Source organism: Oryza brachyantha, chromosome 1, assembly GCF_000231095.2.
Source record: "Oryza brachyantha chromosome 1, ObraRS2, whole genome shotgun sequence".
Lineage (NCBI taxonomy): Eukaryota > Viridiplantae > Streptophyta > Magnoliopsida > Poales > Poaceae > Oryza > Oryza brachyantha.
In genome coordinates, this window is record NC_023163.2 from 32,034,721 (window position 1) to 32,054,646 (window position 19,926).

Genomic DNA, 19,926 nt, shown 5'->3' on the forward strand with positions numbered 1-19,926 from the left:
ATACCTCTGAACCAAGATCACCCTCATCTAATTTGAGCAGTTGCAGCACACAAACAAAACACACTTTTTTGAAAGGGAGAGAGAGAGGGAGGGAGAAGAAATCTTACGAAACAAAAAAGGAAGCTGCAAGAAAACCGTTATAACAACAGGAGGAGATCTCACAAGGACAACCTCCCTTGTCTTCTCAACACCCCCACAAAAAGCTAACCCAATTCCCCTCTCTTTCTCGTCACAGAGAGGAAATATATACTAAAGAAAAAATATAGATATTCCTTCTATCTTAATATAAATATATTTTTGACATACATCGTAGAGATAAATTATTTAACAAAAGAAATAACCTAAATGCCTCTAATTAAATAAGAGCCGGTACGGATGGAGAGTTAGTTAGGGATTAAATGGATAATGATTTGAATATAAAGTTATTGAGGTGTATAAATAAACTTTTATGCAAAATTTATAAATGTTTATTATGGAAGTGAGAGAGGGGGGAATACACGGTAGAAAATATATTTAAAGAGAAATATATTTAGTAGGAGGAGTACAAGTGCATGCATATCCATTAGCAATTAATAATTGCTGTCCCAACTCCTCCTCCATCATCTCCACTACCTAAACCCACAAAAAACTAAACCAGAAAAAACTGCGTAACCGCAAGCGCCGAGGCGGAGGAGCGCAGCGCAGCCCAGCCGAGGCGACGCGACGCCAGCGGCGACCAACTCCTCTTCTCCCGCCGGAAACCCTAGCGGCGGCGGCGGCGGGGCCAATGGCGGAGGAGGGCGACAAGCCCACGGCGGCGGCGGAGGGGGGAGGAGAAGTTGCTGTTACTGCGGGTGGTGGTTGTGGTGGTGCGGGAGGAGGAGCGGGAGCGGCGGAGGAGGAGAGCGTGAAGCTGTTCGTGGGGCAGGTGCCCAAGCACATGACGGAGGCGGAGCTGCTCGCCATGTTCCAGGAGGTGGCCATCGTCGACGAGGTCACCGTCATCAAGGACAAGGCCACGAAGGCCTCCCGAGGTGCGGATCCCGTACGCCCCGGATCTGGCCTCGCCAGCCTCCGGCCTCGCCTCGGGGCTCGGTTTGGGGGCAATGCCTGCCTGCGGGGAATTCGAGCTCTCCGCGCTGTTCATGTCGCGTCATAGTTGCCGTGCTCTGCTGAGTCTGTTCTCCCCCTTCCTTCCGGTCGTGTTTTGTGGCGATTGTTCCGCGTAATGCCGTTGGGGGCAATTCGAGCTTTTCGTCTGAATTTTTCGAGTGATTTGAGCTGCTCACTCGCGCTATGGGATGCTCCAATGCTGGAGCGAGATCTCGCGTCGAATTATCTGGTTGGTGGAGCCGTTGGTGGGGCTGTCAGCTTGAATTTTGAGTTCTATCGGTCTAAATTGCGTTTCATCATACGATTTTCTCCAATGCCGATGCCCTCTTCGACTTTCTGATTCGCTTTCGAAAATGCGGTTTTATCGGCCTGGTCTTTTTGTGTGTGTGTGTGCGCGCGCGCGCGCGCGTGACTTGAGCTTAGTTTGGAGCAATGCTGCCGTAAATAAGCCTTCTACGCGTACAAATCAGGGAATTTATTTTTTCTTAAGAGTAATTTTTGGCGCTTGGGCTCGCTTGGGCTTTGCAGCCTCGATTTTAGTTAGTTTGAAACTTTGGATCAGGGTCAGAAAAATCTTAAGTTGAACTTTGCGCGAACTTTTGTTTGGTCATTTGGCTCCATTAGTTTTTAGCATTTGCTCTCCGCGCAGGATGCCCATGCATGTTTTGCAAATTTTTTTAATTGTGACATTCTGATTTTCAGTTGTCCAAGGATTTATTCCAACTGGGGATTTGGGGAATCGAAAATTTGATCTGTTGATGGTATTTTGATTTTACCCGATTTGCTTGATCTAGTGTTGGTACAAGTGGAAATTTGGTTGGATAAGACATTGACACAAATTTGGAAGGCATTGACAAGCCAGATTTACTCTGCTAGAGCCTTTTTCTTTGTCTGTGTAGCCCTGCCACCTGATAGCCTTTATTTTTATTGCTTCACCATATATCTGTCTGCTTCTTAGTTTGATGCTAATTTTAGATATCCTGAACTTATTGCAGGGTGCTGCTTCCTCATATGCCCCTCAAGGGAGGAGGCTGACAAGGCCGTAAATGCTTACCACAATAAGCACACACTTCCTGGGGTAAGTGATCATTCTAATATTACAATACTAAAATTGCTTTTATGTTGTTTGCCTTAGTTAAATTGTTGCAGATTGATACCGTGCATTTTAGCTCTTTATGGGGTGAAAATTACATGTGATTTTGAATAATTCATAATCTGGTTGCCAAGAACAGCATTGGAAGCTTGTGCATGTATTCAGCCGTTTGGTGTGGGACCAAAATGAAATCTGTAGTGGGAGTGTGGGACAATGGTGAAAATTGACTTGGGGTAGGTGGTCTAAAATTTGAGTGGTCATTCTAACTTCTAAGTATCTGTGGTGACCTGGTGGGTGGTCTAAAATTCACTGGACATGGATTATCCTTATTTTTCAGTCTTTAAGTAGCACCCATTATTTCCTTTCTCCATGATTCTGCTGCAAGGCTACTGATATACATGTATGCATTCTATTTCATGGCTAGCATAGTCAACACTAACCTGGTTCAAGGATATATATTTGGTTGGAAAACAAAAACATTACAGTTAGCCTCAGGCAGGAACAAACTTGGAGTCAGAGCACTGGAGTATGCCATAAGTAGTGGGTGTGCTTGGTTTTTGACGGCAATAAAGTTGAATCTATAGGAAACTTAACCTGTCAACAACTGCATGATGGTCTATCTTACTCTTGAAGCAGAGCGTCACACCTAACAAAAGTTAGACCACCAATCTGGCCATCGCACTTTTGTACCCATCCTGTATGGAAATTAACTTATTGTAGCTTCAGTTTTGTAGCATACCTAACTGAGGTCCCAATCCCAACTGACCAAACAATGGACTGAGTGTCATGATTAGGGTTTGAATAAAACTTTTGAGCCAGGGGCAAAATCTCAAACTATGCTCTGGTGCAAACTCTAGTGGACCAAATCCTTTATTCAGAATGAAAAAAACTCCTCTATTTCACTAGTTTAGAAACTTAAAAGGTTTATGTAGGTTGTGGCTACTTTCATCATTCAGATGTCTTCACCTGGTTAATCACAGAATAAGACTGGACATCTACTCCCACTCCCAATCAGATGGCGATACAAACAAATTACAAATCCTGGAAGTTGAAATCTGTATCATAATGTTAGACAAAATTTGGAAGCCATTATGTATATGAATGTAGTAGTTGGTAATCACTGACTCCGGGAGCCATCAAGGCGCATTCCCATGACTTCTTTTTTTCTTTGGTGATACTAGCAAGCCCCTTGTGACATCTTTTTCATAAATAGCTGCCAAACATTTCTGCTTCCTTCTTTCTATGACTCTCTGATGACAATCTTTGCTCTCTTTCATCAATTCAGGCCTCAAGTCCTTTACAAGTAAAATATGCTGATGGAGAGTTGGAGAGGCTAGGTATGATTGCTATTTGCATAGAACTCTATTTTTGCCACAATTTCATGCACGAGTCTTTGTTCAAATTTCCATAACCCCATTAGTGCACTCATGCTTATACTTGCTATGACCTCCAGAACACAAGCTTTTTATTGGGATGCTTCCGAAAAATGTAACAGACACTGAATTGACTGATTTATTTTCCAAATATGGAAACATCAAGGATTTACAAATTTTGAGGGGTTCACAACAAACAAGTAAAGGTAAGATCTGGTGAAGTTATTTTCCTAACAATTTAGAACTAGAACTACTGGTTGTCTGGTTGACCCTAGAACTTTGTGATATCTAATGTTTTTTGTCAAATTAACTATGATATTGCAGCTGGCTGTGCATTCCTTAAATATGAAACAAAGGAGCAAGCAGTAGCAGCTATTGAGGCTCTCAATGGGAAGCACAAAATAGAGGTTTGCCAGAAACGAGTTAGAATAGCAGAGCAACTAGTTTTTATTGATATGTACCGCAATTCACACGTAAACATGATCCATAGAATTGTTTAGCCATGAATCATTATATACATTCAAAACTAAAGACACTCTTCTGATATTGCATTTATTTGACACCTTAGGTCTGCTTTATAATAAACAGCTACATTTCTTCCCAAACCCGATGCATTTTTTTTGTAAATAAATTGATTATAATCCATTCTGGTCTATTTGTTAGGGTTCTAGTGTGCCTTTGGTTGTCAAATGGGCTGACACAGAAAAGGAAAGACAGGCCCGGAAAGCACAGAAGGCTCAATTGCAATCATCTACTATGCATAGTGCAAGTCCTATGCAACAATCTTCATTATTTGGGGCTTTGCAGATGGGATACATGCCTCCATATAATGGATATAGTTATCAGGTAACTTGCTCTTCTCCATTTATTTTCTTTCTTTTTTACTTAGTACTAGTCATTTTTTCTTTAAAAATATTATTCTGTTACCTGAAACATTATCAGGATATGCCCCAAGAATAACCTTATGTATCGCAGCTCACGTTGATTTATGGCCACTATTTGGTACTGTTGCACACATAAATGGTGTTTTTTGTCATATTCAGTGTAAAAAGGGCATTTCTCCAAACTGCTAAAATTTCTCAGCTTCAGTCTTTATTATATATTTGTTGGTACTTCTCACAAAAGCAAAATATGGTTGGTGCTTAGCTTCAAGGGATTGCTTAATGTACATATATATTTTTAATGTGTGCATATTTTTCTTGGAATACAAGTCTGATTTTGTATTCTTTTGCAGCCACCGGGGACATATGGACTCATGCAATACCCTTTATCCCCTATGCAGAATCAAGCCACATTCACAAACATGGTTCAACCTGTTAATCAAGGAAACTCTATACGAGGAGTCAGTCCTGAACTGTCTCCTAATTCTGTTCCTAGATCATTCAACGCAATGCAGTTAAGCAGCCCTTATCCACCTGTTCCTGGTGTGCAGTATGCTGGATCCTACCCTGGTGGTCTCATGAGTAGTCGTCCTTTTGGGAATTCTTTCAGTTCGATTAAAGTTCCAAGTGTAAATGCAAATTCTCCTGCATCTCCTAGTCCCAGTAGCAATGCTGGCGGTCAAATAGAAGGTTAGCCACATTCTACTTACACCTGCTGGAGAAACCACCATATTCTTCCATGATGTTAGCTGGATAGCTGCAGCCCTTAGCAATACATTTTCCCCAGAAAAATCATGTGCCTTTTGTTTCTGTCATGTACGTTATCCTAAAATGTTTATAATGTGCTTCTGTACACTAGGAATCAAATGCATATTGGACATCAGAGTCCAGGAGATGAACAAAAATCTAACAAACATTGAAGAATGATTAGTACATGGTCATACTCATACTTACTAATAAATACTATCTTTCTGAATATATGGTAACTATCAGAATAGCTATTATCGAAGTCCATTATGTTGTAAAGATTAGCCTTCATGTTTATAGGTCCTCCTGGAGCCAATCTATTTATCTATCATATCCCTCAAGATTATGGGGATCAAGACCTTTCAAGTGCATTCCAGAGGTTCGGTAGAGTACTAAGTGCCAAGGTGTATGTAGACAAAGCAACGGGTTCCAGCAAATGCTTTGGTAATCTCTCTCTCTCTCTCTCTCTCTCTCTCTCTCTCTCTCTCTCACACACACACACACACACACACATTATGCTTACAGTGCTAATTGGTTTCTAACTGGTGCAGGTTTTGTAAGCTACGATTCTCCTGCTTCCGCACAGGCAGCCATTGGTGTGATGAATGGTTTCCAATTAGGCAGTAAAAAACTCAAAGTACAACTCAAGAGAGACAACTCCAAGCACAGTAAACCCTTTTGACGAAAACTACGATGACCACGCGATCAGGTTCCTGGTACATATTTGTCAGATAATTGATCGTTGAATTGTTTGCTCTGGCCGCAGCATTGGAGGCTTCGTGTATCTTCTTTGTTCAATTCACATTCTTGAACATTGTTACGTCGTGTAATTTACTGCAGCGTAGTGGTAGAATTTGTTCCTGTCAGACCCTTGTACATCAGCAAGTCAGATTCATTCAATTGTGACATTTTCTCCTGACAACGATTCCGGTTTCTCCTTGACTCGATTCCGGACTCACTCAGAAGTCAGAACTGTTATCTGAACCATTATTGACTTATTATCATGTCTAAATTGCCGATGGAAATCTGATGCTTGAGGAAAATGCTTGTCAGTGATTCATAGTAAGTTAATCACAAAGTTCAGAATTTTGGTGGGGCGAGAGCTCGATGTCTGAGCACCAGATTGCCAGATTCAGATCAGAAATTCAGAACAGGACAAAGCAATGGACCCCCGTGCAGTTGCAACTCCAACTAGAGGACACGCCAGAGGGACCCGACACAGGTTTCTTTCCGGTTTATCCCAACAACAATTTTGTCCTTTCATGTGTGTGCAACCAGCAGCGACAAGAAGACTATACGCTTCTGCAAACTGCTTATGCTTATCCTGAACCAGGAGTAGTTTCCAGCCAATGGACCTGCAATTTGCAGTAATTCATCTCAACTTCTGAAAATAGTTTTTGCCTGCCTTGGCTGTGATTGTGACACTACCCTCGTATTGTATTTTCGCTTGTACTTAGATACTGAAATCCGAATTTTAAACCTTAAATTTTGACTTTTTCAACATATTTTATTTCTAGCTTTCAATTTTATATCTCTAAAAATACATATATAAAAGTTTTTTTATAAATTATTTTTTTATTTACAAATACTAAACAATTACCCTCTAGTTGATTGCATGCGTATAACCGGTTATCTGTGACTGTGATTGGGGCGCGCTAGGTATACGTTTATCACGGCTTCTTAGGCATCCGTGCGCCTAACTCGTTGATTAGCTTTTACTACGATATTCGTTCCGTTTTGTATCAAATTTACAGAGATTACGGTAAGTCACTTAATTAATTTTATTAAATCTACCATTAAATATTAACATATTTATTTTGTGCTGAAATGTTGGTGTATTTTTTATAAACTCGATCAAATTTGAATGTGTTTATCTTAGTGCAAATCTAAAGTGGCTTGTAACATGACACGACGACAAACTTATTGTACATGTGCAGTTTAGTGGTTGAGCATCCGTATTGAGGGTGGTTGCAAATTTAGTGTCATCACGTAATCAATCTCAACCTTATCTGCATGAATTAATCAGTCGCGTGATTACCAGTTTAGCACAAACTTGTAGCTATTGCTGATCCCTCGGCAGCAGGGCACCAACAAGTCCTTGTCCATGCCGGCATGCGTGGAGGCGACGGCGTGGCAATGGCATGCAGGCAGGAACATGTAAGTTGCCGTTGCCGGTGAAGTGTCCCAAGTCACCGTTATTCTGTTCGGACGGTGGCTCTGGCGAGCAATTTTAACATTTCTGAGAAGTTACCCTTCTTCTGTTCGGACGGTGGCTCTGGCGAGCAATTTTAACATTTTTGAGAAGTTACTAGGTAGTATTATTGTTTTATATATAAAATTTGGTATTTTTTGGTACCTTAGATACTAGAATATAACAAATTTTACATATAAAACAGTGGTACCTCACAATACCTACCTTACGGTACCAACTTAATGATGAGAAAAATACTCGGCTCTCGCTAGGCCGGCGGCCGGTGGCGAGCGGATTCCTCTCCGGCTCAGGCAACGCTCAGCTCACGGAGATGAGGATGACTCCGGTCGGTACACGAGTGATTCATAGCTGACTTTAGTTTATATAATAAATGTTTTATTATTTATTTTATTTTTTAGACTGAAAATGGACGATTGGACGAGGGGAGAGGAGAAGATACAGTGGCCCAGATTAGCGCGATGATAATGCCTCCATTGTTTAGCTTATGCTTAAGTTTATAAGCTAAATTTAAATCCAAAACATAATTTTAAAGTTGATTTTGAGTTTTTTTCATCTTAGTTTATTTTTTTACTATTTAGTTTTAGATTACTAAAACATGAATATAAAAAATTTACTCAAAACTATTTTTTAATTATAAATATTTTTATGGTAACAAAACAATGAGGCTAAATGTATTTTCCCTTTCCAAAACCTCCGTCTTCGATCGCCGCCACCGGTAGCGGTCCTTCAAATTTTCAAAAAGAACCCCCAGTGTTTGTAGAAAAGATCTAACCCATTTTTTTATCTGTATAGTACATAGTCTATACATGTTTAATCTTGTTCGGATGCAGTTTGTCTAATGTACCAATGATATTAATTAAGGTGGTTACTGACCATAGGACTCATCACTTTAACTGGGATGATCTCGGCGGGTACTGAAATTTGCAAAATAACCCCTGATTTTAGTGATTTGCATAGCTCACTCTCCATATTTATCGACCTTATCTTTTTATTTTTCTTATAAGCTACTGCTAGAACTGGGCACAAAAAGACCGCGATCGAGAGACCGAATCGAATAGACCAAGATCGAGACCGAAAAAATCGAGACCGAGAAATTCGGTCCCGGTCTCGGGTGGAGGAGGTGAAAGACCGAAAAATTTGGTCCGGTCTTCAGGTAGAGGTCTTAGGTAACCGAAATACCCGAACAGACCGAATTCCGCCGCCTCCCCTCCGCCGCCTCCTCCCACCCGCCTCCCCACCTCCTCCCGCCGGCCTTCGGGTAACCGAAATCTCAGGCACTTCGGTCAGGACTAAGACCGAGACCGAACAAGACCGAGACCGAATTTCTCGGTCTTGAGTTTTTTTCAAGACTGATCGGGCCCGAGTTCTGGAAGAACGAATTTTCTTTGAAGACTGAAGACCGAGACCGAACCGAAAACCGAACGTTCAGGCCTAGCTACTAACTCCGTTTCGTAATGCAAGATGTTTGATTTGTTCGTTGTAACGTTTAATCATTCGTCTTATTTAAAAATTTAGTAGAAATATAAAAAATGACAAGTTGTACTTAAAGTTCTTTTGATAATAAACTAAGTCACAAGCAAAATAAATGATATTTTTATAATTTTTTGAATAAGGCAAATGATCAAACATTACAATCAAAAAAGTCAAACATTTTACGTTAGGAAACGGAGGGAGTAAAACTTAAATTTTCAATATTAAATTTATAGCAGATTTTGGAATTTTTTTCCTATTTTATTTTTCGGTCTTTGTTTTTATATCTAAAAACACGTATATAAAAGTTATATTTATAAATTATTTTTTATAAATATAGCGTTTGTCATTTTCCAACCAGTCGCCCCCTACGATCCAGAACGTATGGAACAATCACATCGCCTCCCCTCGGGTGTTCGCCGGCGACGGCGTCCGATGGCCAGGCCTCCACCGCTTCGATCTCCCAGCATCACCGCCGCCCACCGGTGCGCTTCTCACCCTCGCCCTCCGTCACGAGCCCGTGGCCTCGCTCTCTCTCTCCCCCTCGCCGCCTTCACTACCAATGCGCTGGGCTCTCCCGTCATCACGAGGTCCCCCTCTGCGCATGATCTGCTTGATTCTCGCGAAAGGTGGCCGCCGCTGTTCATTGGTTGGCCACAAACTCGAACCAAAATCGAACTATTGTGCCGGAACAATGCGATTTCCTAGAGCTTCAATGAAAGAGCCAATGCCTCTCTCAAATTCCGATGTCGGAATTCAGATTGCATTGTAAGTTTCAGCCTGAGTTCGTAAAATCGAAATTCTTATGTGTTAGGGAAATCGAGGCATAACTGAGAAGCAGATTTAACGTAAAACCCTTGCGGGAAAAAATCACGGGTGCTAACCGGCAATTATTCACCATGAGGTGATGATTACAATAGCAGGGAAATACACCAGGCCGTCGTACCCTTTCCGTGCAGCTTACAAGGGATATCTATACGGGAAAATCAAGGAGTCCTAATAGGACAAGATTGACAGAATCCTATTAGAAAACTAATCCTACTCCTACTCCTACTCCAAGTAGGAGACGGTTAGAAGAAACCGAGTAGGAAACTAGTAATATAATCTAAATACATTACAGATAATAATTTGGATCATATCTCTAACAATCTCTACCTTGAGACGAATTCTCTTGTAGCATAAAAATTGTAAATCACCAGAAACCTCATGTAGATAAAATCACTTTGCGGTAAATAGTAGTCTTTTGAACTATAATAAGCACGAGCCAAACTTGAGGACAACGAATATCTCGCTTATTTTGAACAAGAGCAGTGAAACATACTTCAAATCGCCATGGGAATAAAACCATAAACCCGTTGGTATAAATTGGTAGAACCCAGCAGAGATGCGAACCAAAACGAAGTATTTGAATCTCCTGATAAAGCTCATAAAAATTGGTCATGTGCTTATAGCAGTTTCTCTAACATCACGTGATCAAAACAAGAGCATTGAATAATACTTTAAAACTCGTCATAGGATCAAATCCTAAAGTTGGTGGTATAAATTGGGGGAACCCAACATAACAGCGAAACGAAGTATTGAAATCTCCTGGGAAATTTGATCAAAGTGATAAACGGAAACGAAAATTTTCTCGATGAATTATTTTTCCCTTCCAAACATCAGCTGGTAGAAGAAAACTTTCATCTGAACTTATCATATGCTAAAATTGATCTTGCCATCAAACTTCTCAATGTTTAATTTGGTGAAAGACTTCGAGAAAAATTATAGACCAAAAAATATAATAGAATAAAAAAAGTTACTTAATACGAAGACCGATACGGATGTAGAAAATTCCGCCGAAAAATCCTTTTGACACTAGAACATGAACGAACAGACAAAGCTTTGTCGCTGCTATCATTTCATGCCTGCCTCGGGGACCGTGCAATGGCAGCATTACTAGTTCGATGTTGTTGTTGTACTGCTGCTGCTGCTGGCTGTCGACGAGGAGAAGCGAAGATTGTGGCTGGTGCGCCGTCGATGTGACGAGATACGACCGGCCAAAACGCGGGACGAAGAACGCCGTAGCAGAATAGATCTGATAGGTCTGATGATACCTCTGATACCACTTGTTAAAAAAATTAAGACATAACCAAAAAACAGACTTAACGTATAACCCTTACGGGAAAAAATCACGGGCGTCAACCAGCAATATCCACTGTGAGGTGATGATTACAATAGCAGGAGAATACATTGGGTCGTTGCACCTTTTCCGTGCAGTTTACAATGGATATATAGGGGGAAATCTGGAGTACTAATAGGACGAGACTGACAGAATCCTATTAGGAAACTAATTCTACTCCTACTCCAAATAAAAAACTGTTAGAAAAAACTAGTAGGAAACTAGTAATATAATCTAAATACATTACAGATAATAATTCGGATCATATTTTTAATATTATGTGTTGTATGTAGGAAAATGTAGGAAATGGAACTCGATAGAGATGGAATTATCACGTCATCTATAGATTAATGGGGCCTCATATATGTATAATAACTTTGCTTTACTCGAGTAATTATTTTGACACTTTGACGGACAGTAGTACCGGCACGTACGATCATGGCATGCACACACCAACAACAAATTAAATGACGATCGAAAAACTCAGCTAATCAAGCTTTGTACAGCACGGCGGGAGAATGTCGCCACGGCGCCGTCGTGGCCCCCCGGAGCGCGTTCTTGCCGGCGACCGTCCGGTAGTACGACGGCAACGCCGCGACGCCCTTGTCCGGGCCGCCGGCGGCGGCCATCGCCATGGTCGGCGACGGGGTGACCTGCATGAACATGTAGTTGCCGGCGAAGAGGTCCCCGACGTAGGGGCTCCCTTCCCTGAGCCGCCGCAGCACCTTCGTCACCGACGCCCTGACCGCGCCGCCCACCGCCGCCGCCTTCCTCCGCAGGGCCCTCGTCAGGCCCGAGATCCTCAGCCGCGGCCGCCTCCTCCTCCTCCACGTCACCCTCCTCCTCCCGACGGCGCCGCCATGGCCGCCGTAATCGAGATCAGGCGCCGGCGGGAGCTTCTTGAGGCGGCGGTAGGAGAACCTTGTGCTGCTGCTCATCATGATCTATGGCAAAGCCAAAGCTAGCTTCTTTGGCATGCAGCAAGCGACATGGGTGGGACGGCGATGATCAATGAGAAGTGGTAGTTGAGGCGAGGATTAAAGAGTGTCGTTGGAGCAGTGGCAGGAGGTGATGCGTGCGTGCATTGAACCCGGACACCGGCGCACACTGTGGATAAGTCCCTCTCACCTTCGTCTTCTCGTTTCTGTTTATAATTATTAATCAAAATTTAAATTTTTGTTTTAAATTTAAATTAGATTTTTAGAGTTTTTTAACGTAGTTTATTTTTAGTATTAATTTTTGTATCACCAATAACTCGTATATAAAAATTTTATTTAAATTTGTTTTGATGTATTATTTATTCTTTTCATAATAAACCAAACAACCGGAGTGAAGTGGAGTGTACACTAGCCTAGCCAGCGGTTTGGAACTTGGGAGGAGGCGGGAGATCGTCGAATTAATCGCCGCTTGGGGGTTGGACCGCTCGATTAATTCCGTCGTCGGATGTGGGATGCCACCACCGCGAAAACCAGGAGATTTCGACCAAATTTTGACGAATTTTAAACCAAGCCTACAGTTTCATATTTGGATTTCTCGATATCTGATTTCGGGCCACATGAAAATCATGAAATTTTGCGGAAGCCAGGTCTTGGAGATATGTTGACCGTTTATCTTATTTAAAAGAATTATATGGTTACTTGTTGTGATTTAGTTTGTTATTAACACTTAGTACATTGTTACGTATGTGCATAAAAGTTTAAATAAGACAATTTTATATATATGCACAAAAAATCAATAAGACGAACGATTTAACCTACGTGTACACACTAATGAGGTCTTCTATTACAAACCGAAACCAAAGGGCGTAATAAAGTCACTTCCCAGCCTCCCAGGGTAGCAGGACTTTGGTTCACAAATTTTGAATTCATCACACAAAATTCAGATCTCCACAAGCTGCTCAGTTCAAGTTGAATTTCAAACGAATTTAACACATTCATGAACTTTGTCATCCTGCTGACTTGTATTTCAACCCAAAACGAGATTGCAAACGCTCGACTAGTAGACCTTGTCAGTTGTCACCCCTGTATCGTTCAGAAGCAAAATCAGATCATCAGAAACAATCAACCAGTCATGGTTCAAGAGGAAGCCCTCAAAAAATTATGAGAAATTATAGGTTCAACATGATAGATGTTCCATAGCATAGACCCAAGATAGACCTCTGAAAATTGGAGGCAGATATTCTATGCCCTCTCATATTAAAAAAAAAAGGCGGTTTTTACACTTGAAGATCCTCTTCTCAACAGCAGTAGCACATAGCAAAACCCGGGCAACATGTGCTAGACAAGGGCCTGCCACCACTGTGGCTTTGACCTAGGCACAGCTGCTACCCATTTGCCTTATACCCCACCCCCATCCATATTTACATGCACTAACAAGTATAACAGCACGCCGAGACGGTGCAGGACGCTGTATTGTGCTTGCCCACCCGCCCGGGAGCTTGATCGGCTGGCCACAACCAGATAAGAAGAACCGGCGGTGCCTCATCCTCTTCTTGAAAGTTGAAACCTGAAACCTCCCTAATTTACATCTGGGCTAGCCGTGTATTTCCTTCGTCATAGTAGTAGGCTCAGTAGAATACACACAAGAGGTACAAGGACCCAATAACTGGAACGCCGCTGGCTCCAGGGAGTGTTTGCTGCAATGGCAGAATAAATGGTCAGAATGAAAGCTGCTGCATGAGGTAAATAGAATATAACTCTATGTGCATAGATTCATCAATCAATGATGTTCTTTCACTGGAATCAACGACGCATTAATTAAACTATCCATGGCTAGTTACAAACAGAAACCTATACATGTCAATTGGTAAAATAAAGTAATGCAATGTTCTCAAATTATTGAATACTCCATTTTTATTTGTTCGATATAGGTTAGTTCAAAATGACGTTGACCAACACCAAAAGAAATACAGAGCAAGTAATTCAGATCTAAATATATCAACATAAGCTGCAAAATGAGCAAAGCTCATAAGTAGCCATGAATGTTAAAACATGGCTATATAAGATGTAGCAACAAAAATTTCTTGTCCTATCCAAAATTACTTGCTCGATTCGACTGTTCACATTGCCTTATGCTATCTAGAGTAACTGATCTTTTCTTGGCTCGCAAATATTTTGCCACTTAGTGCAAGTAAATTCCAAGGGTTACAAACTTATGCATTCTAAGGTGGAGGCACTTGTTTTGCTGAGAAGAAAACCTAACAGTTGATGTCTGAATCAACTGTGAGCTGTACTTATACTCCATCTAGTTGACAGAAACATATCATCAGACGATAGGCAAACTCAAGCATGATCTGGAGTTCTGAACTTGACACAAATGTATTATGATTCATGAACAGATTGTCAAACTATCATCCATGGAAAAATCATAGAAATGTGACCTCAATCCAGCAGTTGGCATAAAGATCAAACACAATGGATTTATCGCATTAGCTTCAGGAGCAGAAACAATTAAGTAAAAAAATCTTCAATTTCTCCAGCAAGATAAAATTAATACAATCTTAACTTATCCCCACATTGTAAAGTAAATGATTGTGCTCATTTTGGAGATAACACTTCACTAGAGGCTGAGAAAATGTTAAAAGGATAGGGTGAAAAACTTACATGAATGAGGTGCAGGGGCCAGAGATGACATTCCAGCAGGAACTCGTCTTGATTCATGTTCACTTGGAGGATGAGCGTGAGCAAAAGAAACAGTGGGCAAAGGCGACTCAGGAAGAACTGGAGGGGATGGAATAGGGGACCTACTGTGAACACTGGGATTCCGTGGTGATAGTGAGTGAGGTGGCAAAGCAACCGGTGGAGCAAAATGATCATTGGCTGTAGGCTCAGGAGCCGGCATTACATGAGCTTTGCTCTTTGGCTTGTCAGTGCCATATGGACACCCAGATGGAGGTGGAGCTCCATACCTGGGTTCGTGCACAGGGGAATGTACTGGAGCTGGAGCTGGAGATGGAGCTGAATGCCTATTGTCTTCATGACCATGGTGATGGTGATGATGGTGATGATGACCATGATGGTGCATGGGTGCTGGACTAGGTGCATCATAACCATCCCCACTATGTAAAGAATGTCTAAGATAGGATGAAAGGCTTATCTGCTTTACTCTGCCAAATACAGTATGGTTTAGACCCAGGTTTCCTGAAGATGAATTAGTAATTGTTTGCGCCAACTGCTTCATCCTTGGTACAGATGGCTGGTGATTCCCAACTTCCAGAAAAATGGAGGTCTCAACAACAGTTGGAGGTTCAACCGTTGAACCGTTCAGATTTGCCAATTTGATATAGAGATTCTACAATGGATGGAAAATATGAGTTCAAGCCATGAATAAAAAGGTAAGATTCAAAATAAAAATTCATAGGATGCATTGGAAATCTTGGCCCCTTTGTTTCCAGATATTGCCTAAACTAGATCAGAAGCGCCATCCATTATTCATATGCACATAGAATAAAATGAAATGAAATGGATACATGCATTTTTAAAGCAGAAAACAGTAAAAATTCAGGTATAAAGAGTCTGAAGGCATAAACACCATGTTCCTTGGCTTAGATGTAGATATCAATATTGCATCTGTGCCCCTTTTTTTTTCCATGCCTCTTTGCAAAAAGTTTGAAGTCAAGATTACATCTCAAAATAATCTGTTGTGTCCCTGCATGATATCTCATGCCTATAGACCTAAATTTGTACACATGTCCCTGAACCGTAGACTGTAGTATGAACAAATGCCCCTAAGAATAGAATTGTTCAGTAGCACTACAAATCATGAGGAAGAAATACAAGTTTGACAGGTTGTATGATATGAGCAAGTGCCTAAATTAGAGTAGTAGACAAATACCAAAAACTTCACATATTCCAAAATGAATGACACTTCAAGGGAGGTGATATCAAATGAACAGAACTATGTAACTTCCTAACTAACGGAAGTGATAAATGAGCTAGGCCAGAAGGTAGCACTAACCTCATAGGAATTGAGTAGTAGCCCAGTTTTCATTTGATCCTTTAACTCATCAATTCTATCTTGCACTTTGTAGATTGGGAAATTCAGAGTGAAGTTAAAAGTTGCGTGAGGTTTCTGAGGAAGAAAAGCAGTTTGTGGAGGAATGATTGTTATTCCTCCAGGGAATTTAATCACTTCAAAGGACGACGAATTTCCAAAAAAAGATTCAGTCAACTGGAGCGTCGACTGCCGCACAACAAAGGACATAAAATAAGACCTAAGAATGCTCAACCATGTTGAAGATAAAGTCGAATTCTTTGGATAAGGCACAATGCTGAAGACAACATTTGTCCAGTTTGTCCAGTTTGATCCAACTAATGGTTGTAGCGAATTTACTACCACCTGTAGAAGTATGCAAACATCAGATTGCGACATGATGAAGAAATATGTACAAATAAAGGATGTTTGCAGGGCATACAGTGGAGTTAGGAATGCCAATTTCCTCGTAGATGTCCAATTCAAGCTTAGATGCATTTCCATTCAGCTCAGGAACTGTCTTATGCAGCCTAAAGCTCGCCACTATGTCAGCTGAAAAAAATATAGGTTTGTAAGACAAATACCTTAAAATAAAGTAATTAGCAGGATCAAAATGTATTACAGTTCTAGTACTCCTACACAACAGAATAAAGAACATTCTGTTTGTTCTGCATAATGTCCTAAATATAGATTAAAACGTATAGCACAACATTCCAAAGGCAACTTCAGTAAACAGTAAATACCTACCAGAGTTTCCTCATTATACAGCTAGTAGAATTAATGAACGTTCGCATGGTTGGAAATGAACTGCAACCAGAAGTATTGGCTAGTAATTTACTATGTTTCAACCCTTCATTACAGCCATTCCAAAACTTTGAACTACCCAAAAATGGAAATGGGCACGACAGTACAAACATCAGTGACAGAACCACACAAATATGCAACGCTCGCAAAATAATTGGGCACACCTGACTAAGTTAAGTAATTCTATGGAGCGGCAAGCTGACGAGATTTGCCTCTTTTGGCATTAAATATTTCCCCAAAATTTAACTCCCTCGTTTTGCAAAACAAGCACCGACACATAGCTAACGCGATACAGATCAAATACTGACATCAAATCTAGCAGAAATAAACTCTGATGGAATGGTGACGCTAAGGCACAGAAATGTTTAAAAAAAAATCCGTCTCGCGGCCTAAACCGAACAGCACATAAATCGCATTGACCAGTTCCTCACGGCCAGTTCAAAATTTCCGTACATCCAGATCCAAAGCTCAGAAACAGTGACTACTCATCAATCCGCCACGAGCTAAGCAGGAATCGAACAGCAGATTCCACTCATCAACCAATGCAACAGACGCACGAAGCAAGTAGAGATCTCGCAATGCAGCCTCTCGGTCGGGCTCACCTTCGAAGCCGGCGCCCGGATCCGGCCCCTCCGATCCCCTCCCGCGCCGCGCGAACGGCGGGAGCCAGAACACCGCCGACAGCAGCACGGCGACGCCAAGCACGAGCGCCGCCACGCATTTCAGCCGCACCACCCCGCGCGCGCCGCCGCCGCCGCACAACCACCACCCCCGCCCTCCGCTACCTCTACCCCCTCCTCCGCCGCCCCCGCCCCCCGCCCCGTCCGGCGGCCACCCCTGCTGCTGCCGCTGCCCCTCCCCGCCGGCCTCCTTCCCCATGCGACCCCGATCTCACGCATCCCGGCAGCGCCCGCCGCCGGCTTCCAACGACGACGCCATTGCCGCAGCCGCGCGGGTGCGGTGGTGGTGGCCCGGTAGGTGCGCTGGCCCTGTGGTCCGCCGCGCCGTTGCTTAAGGAGGAGGAGATGGAGGTGGTGGGCGAGGAAGGTGAGAGAAAGTGAGAGGTAAACCGCACCGCTCCGAGTAGAGAGAGAGAGAGAGAGAGGTGAAGAAGTGAAATGGAAGAAGGGAAGGGAAGGGAAGAAGCGAGCAGCGCAGAGCGGTTGGAGCGACTCGTCGTCAGTAGTAGTAGGATGGACTCGTGGTTAGTGGGTAAAGCAAACTTATTACAAGTAGATCGGGTTAATTAATTAAGGTCGTTAATTTGTTTCTGGTTAGTGTTGGTTTGGAATAATTTGTAGGTTTTTTTTCTCTTTTGCCTTTTTTGTTCTTTTATGGTGTTGGGATTGGTTTGTTTTATCTGGGCTTTTTTTTTCCTTGGATGGTTGGAAGATTTTGAATTCGGAAGGGGGCAAAGTAAGGGTTGGGATCTTCTATGACCAATGGACTTTGTTGCTACTTAGTGGGTGGTTTTTCAATTTTCAAACCAAACATTCATCGGAGTTTTGTAGTCTCTATAAACGTGCTGTGGTTTAAAGATTTATTTATTACATATAAATGTGTTGTGATTTAAAGATTTATTTATTACATAAACTGCAATTCAATCTACATGATTTTGAGACATATGATAATAAAATATCAACTACTATTCTCATGATTTTATAAGACACTTCTTTCTGATTGCCAACGACTAATTAGAATGCAAATACAAATACACTTTATAAAAAGGAAAATATTTTTATAGAGAAAACATAAAACACATGTATGTATTAAACAACATAATTCACTAGACATGACAAGTTTCTAGCGTAATTTTAAAGTATAACATCTTTTCTGTTTTAGTTAATAGACCCATAGGTGAAACACATTGATCTCAAGTTTAATTTTCCTAGTTGGTTGTTCGTGAAAAAAGCCAAATGGCATATTTATAAAAGAAAAATATTTTGTTAAAAATTTGTATACGTATTCTTAGCATCTAAAATTCATGACTCAAAGATAAACTTCGGTGAAAATCCTCAAAATTAACTCTAAATTTAAAGTTAAAAATTAAAATTTTGGCTTATAAGTACAAGCGAAAGATAGAATGAAACGGTACACAGATCACCATATATAGGATATAAACTCAAAATTGTTCCAATAAATGTAACGATAACAAACAGCATATCAGTAATGAATGCGAAATTGGTGAGGTGAAACATCACACGGAGAGAATGTGATTCTTTTGTTCCACATGTCCATCATTCCGGCTCTCTGTCTCTCCACTGTTAACAGTGAGGGCGAGTGCTTAACCTATCCATCCATTCCATCATCCAGAGCTCTCAAAAACAAAGAAACGGAAGTCGGATGGCGATGCGTTGGCGCAGCCACAGGAGATCTGCCTTTTGGGTGAGCGGCTGCAGCGGATGGATCGGTGAGCGACCTCCAAGACCAGGAGACACCCGTGACGTGTGCCCTGAGCCCACATTTTTTCTCTGCCTTGATGGCTTGATGCGTGTGCTTTATTAACTGTTAACCTATGTATTTTGTAAAATATTTTCATATAGATGTTTATGGTATTAAGTAGACTATTGATTTTATATGTTAATTTCATCATATAATATAGACATCAAGTTTTTCTAAAACAACAAATATTATAAAAAAGAGAGAGAGAGCGCTAGTTAGTGTCAAATCCTATACTTGACTATATTCACATTAAGATTCACACTATTAGATAATGCCAAATTTTATAGGTATTTTGCCGCTGGGTTTTTATATTGTAAGAATGCAACTAGCAAAAGTTTACAAATGTCCAAATTTTATAGCAACTATAATTTGGAATGGAGTGGGCACAAGTATTTACCACATTTAACAGTGGAAGATTTTTTAAAACTATGTAAACTCCTTGTGTCCCAATATAAATACTAACAAATCTATATAAATACCAATAAAGATATATACACATCAATAGATAAACATAAAAACTTCATGGATCTCAATAAAAGTGACTTAGGCCATGTTTGATTCAGCTTGAAATTATTATAATCTGACTTATTAGAAGTAATCTAAAATAAACAGTTAGATTATTCTAACAGTTATTATAATTTAGAGTCTATATTACTATAAAGATTATAAGCTCATCCAAAAAT

The 19,926-nt window shown here is 41.1% G+C and overlaps 3 protein-coding genes across 3 annotated transcripts; 1 reads left to right on the plus strand and 2 right to left on the minus strand.

The window, feature by feature from the left end:
* Positions 1–605: 605 nt before the first annotated feature.
* On the plus strand, positions 606–6,221 carry LOC102700756 (RNA-binding protein BRN1-like). The gene is made up of 9 exons (XM_040521941.1): positions 606–1,013; positions 2,088–2,170; positions 3,471–3,522; positions 3,639–3,764; positions 3,883–3,965; positions 4,222–4,404; positions 4,793–5,129; positions 5,487–5,630; positions 5,738–6,221. Exons 1-9 carry the CDS (start codon positions 767–769, stop codon positions 5,866–5,868), a joined length of 1,386 nt encoding a protein of 461 aa, XP_040377875.1. The 5' UTR covers positions 606–766; the 3' UTR covers positions 5,869–6,221.
* A 4,201-nt stretch (positions 6,222–10,422) lies between these two features.
* LOC107305119 lies at positions 10,423–12,088 on the minus strand. The gene has a single exon (XM_040521946.1). It carries the CDS (start codon positions 11,965–11,967, stop codon positions 11,518–11,520), a length of 450 nt encoding a protein of 149 aa, XP_040377880.1. The 5' UTR covers positions 11,968–12,088; the 3' UTR covers positions 10,423–11,517.
* A 1,091-nt stretch (positions 12,089–13,179) lies between these two features.
* LOC102701040 lies at positions 13,180–17,938 on the minus strand. Its single transcript, XM_006645240.3, has 5 exons — positions 17,404–17,938; positions 16,440–16,549; positions 15,983–16,363; positions 14,629–15,316; positions 13,180–13,661 (listed from the first exon to the last, which is right to left on the minus strand). Exons 1-5 carry the CDS (start codon positions 17,678–17,680, stop codon positions 13,579–13,581), a joined length of 1,539 nt encoding a protein of 512 aa, XP_006645303.2. The 5' UTR covers positions 17,681–17,938; the 3' UTR covers positions 13,180–13,578.
* Positions 17,939–19,926: the final 1,988 nt, after the last annotated feature.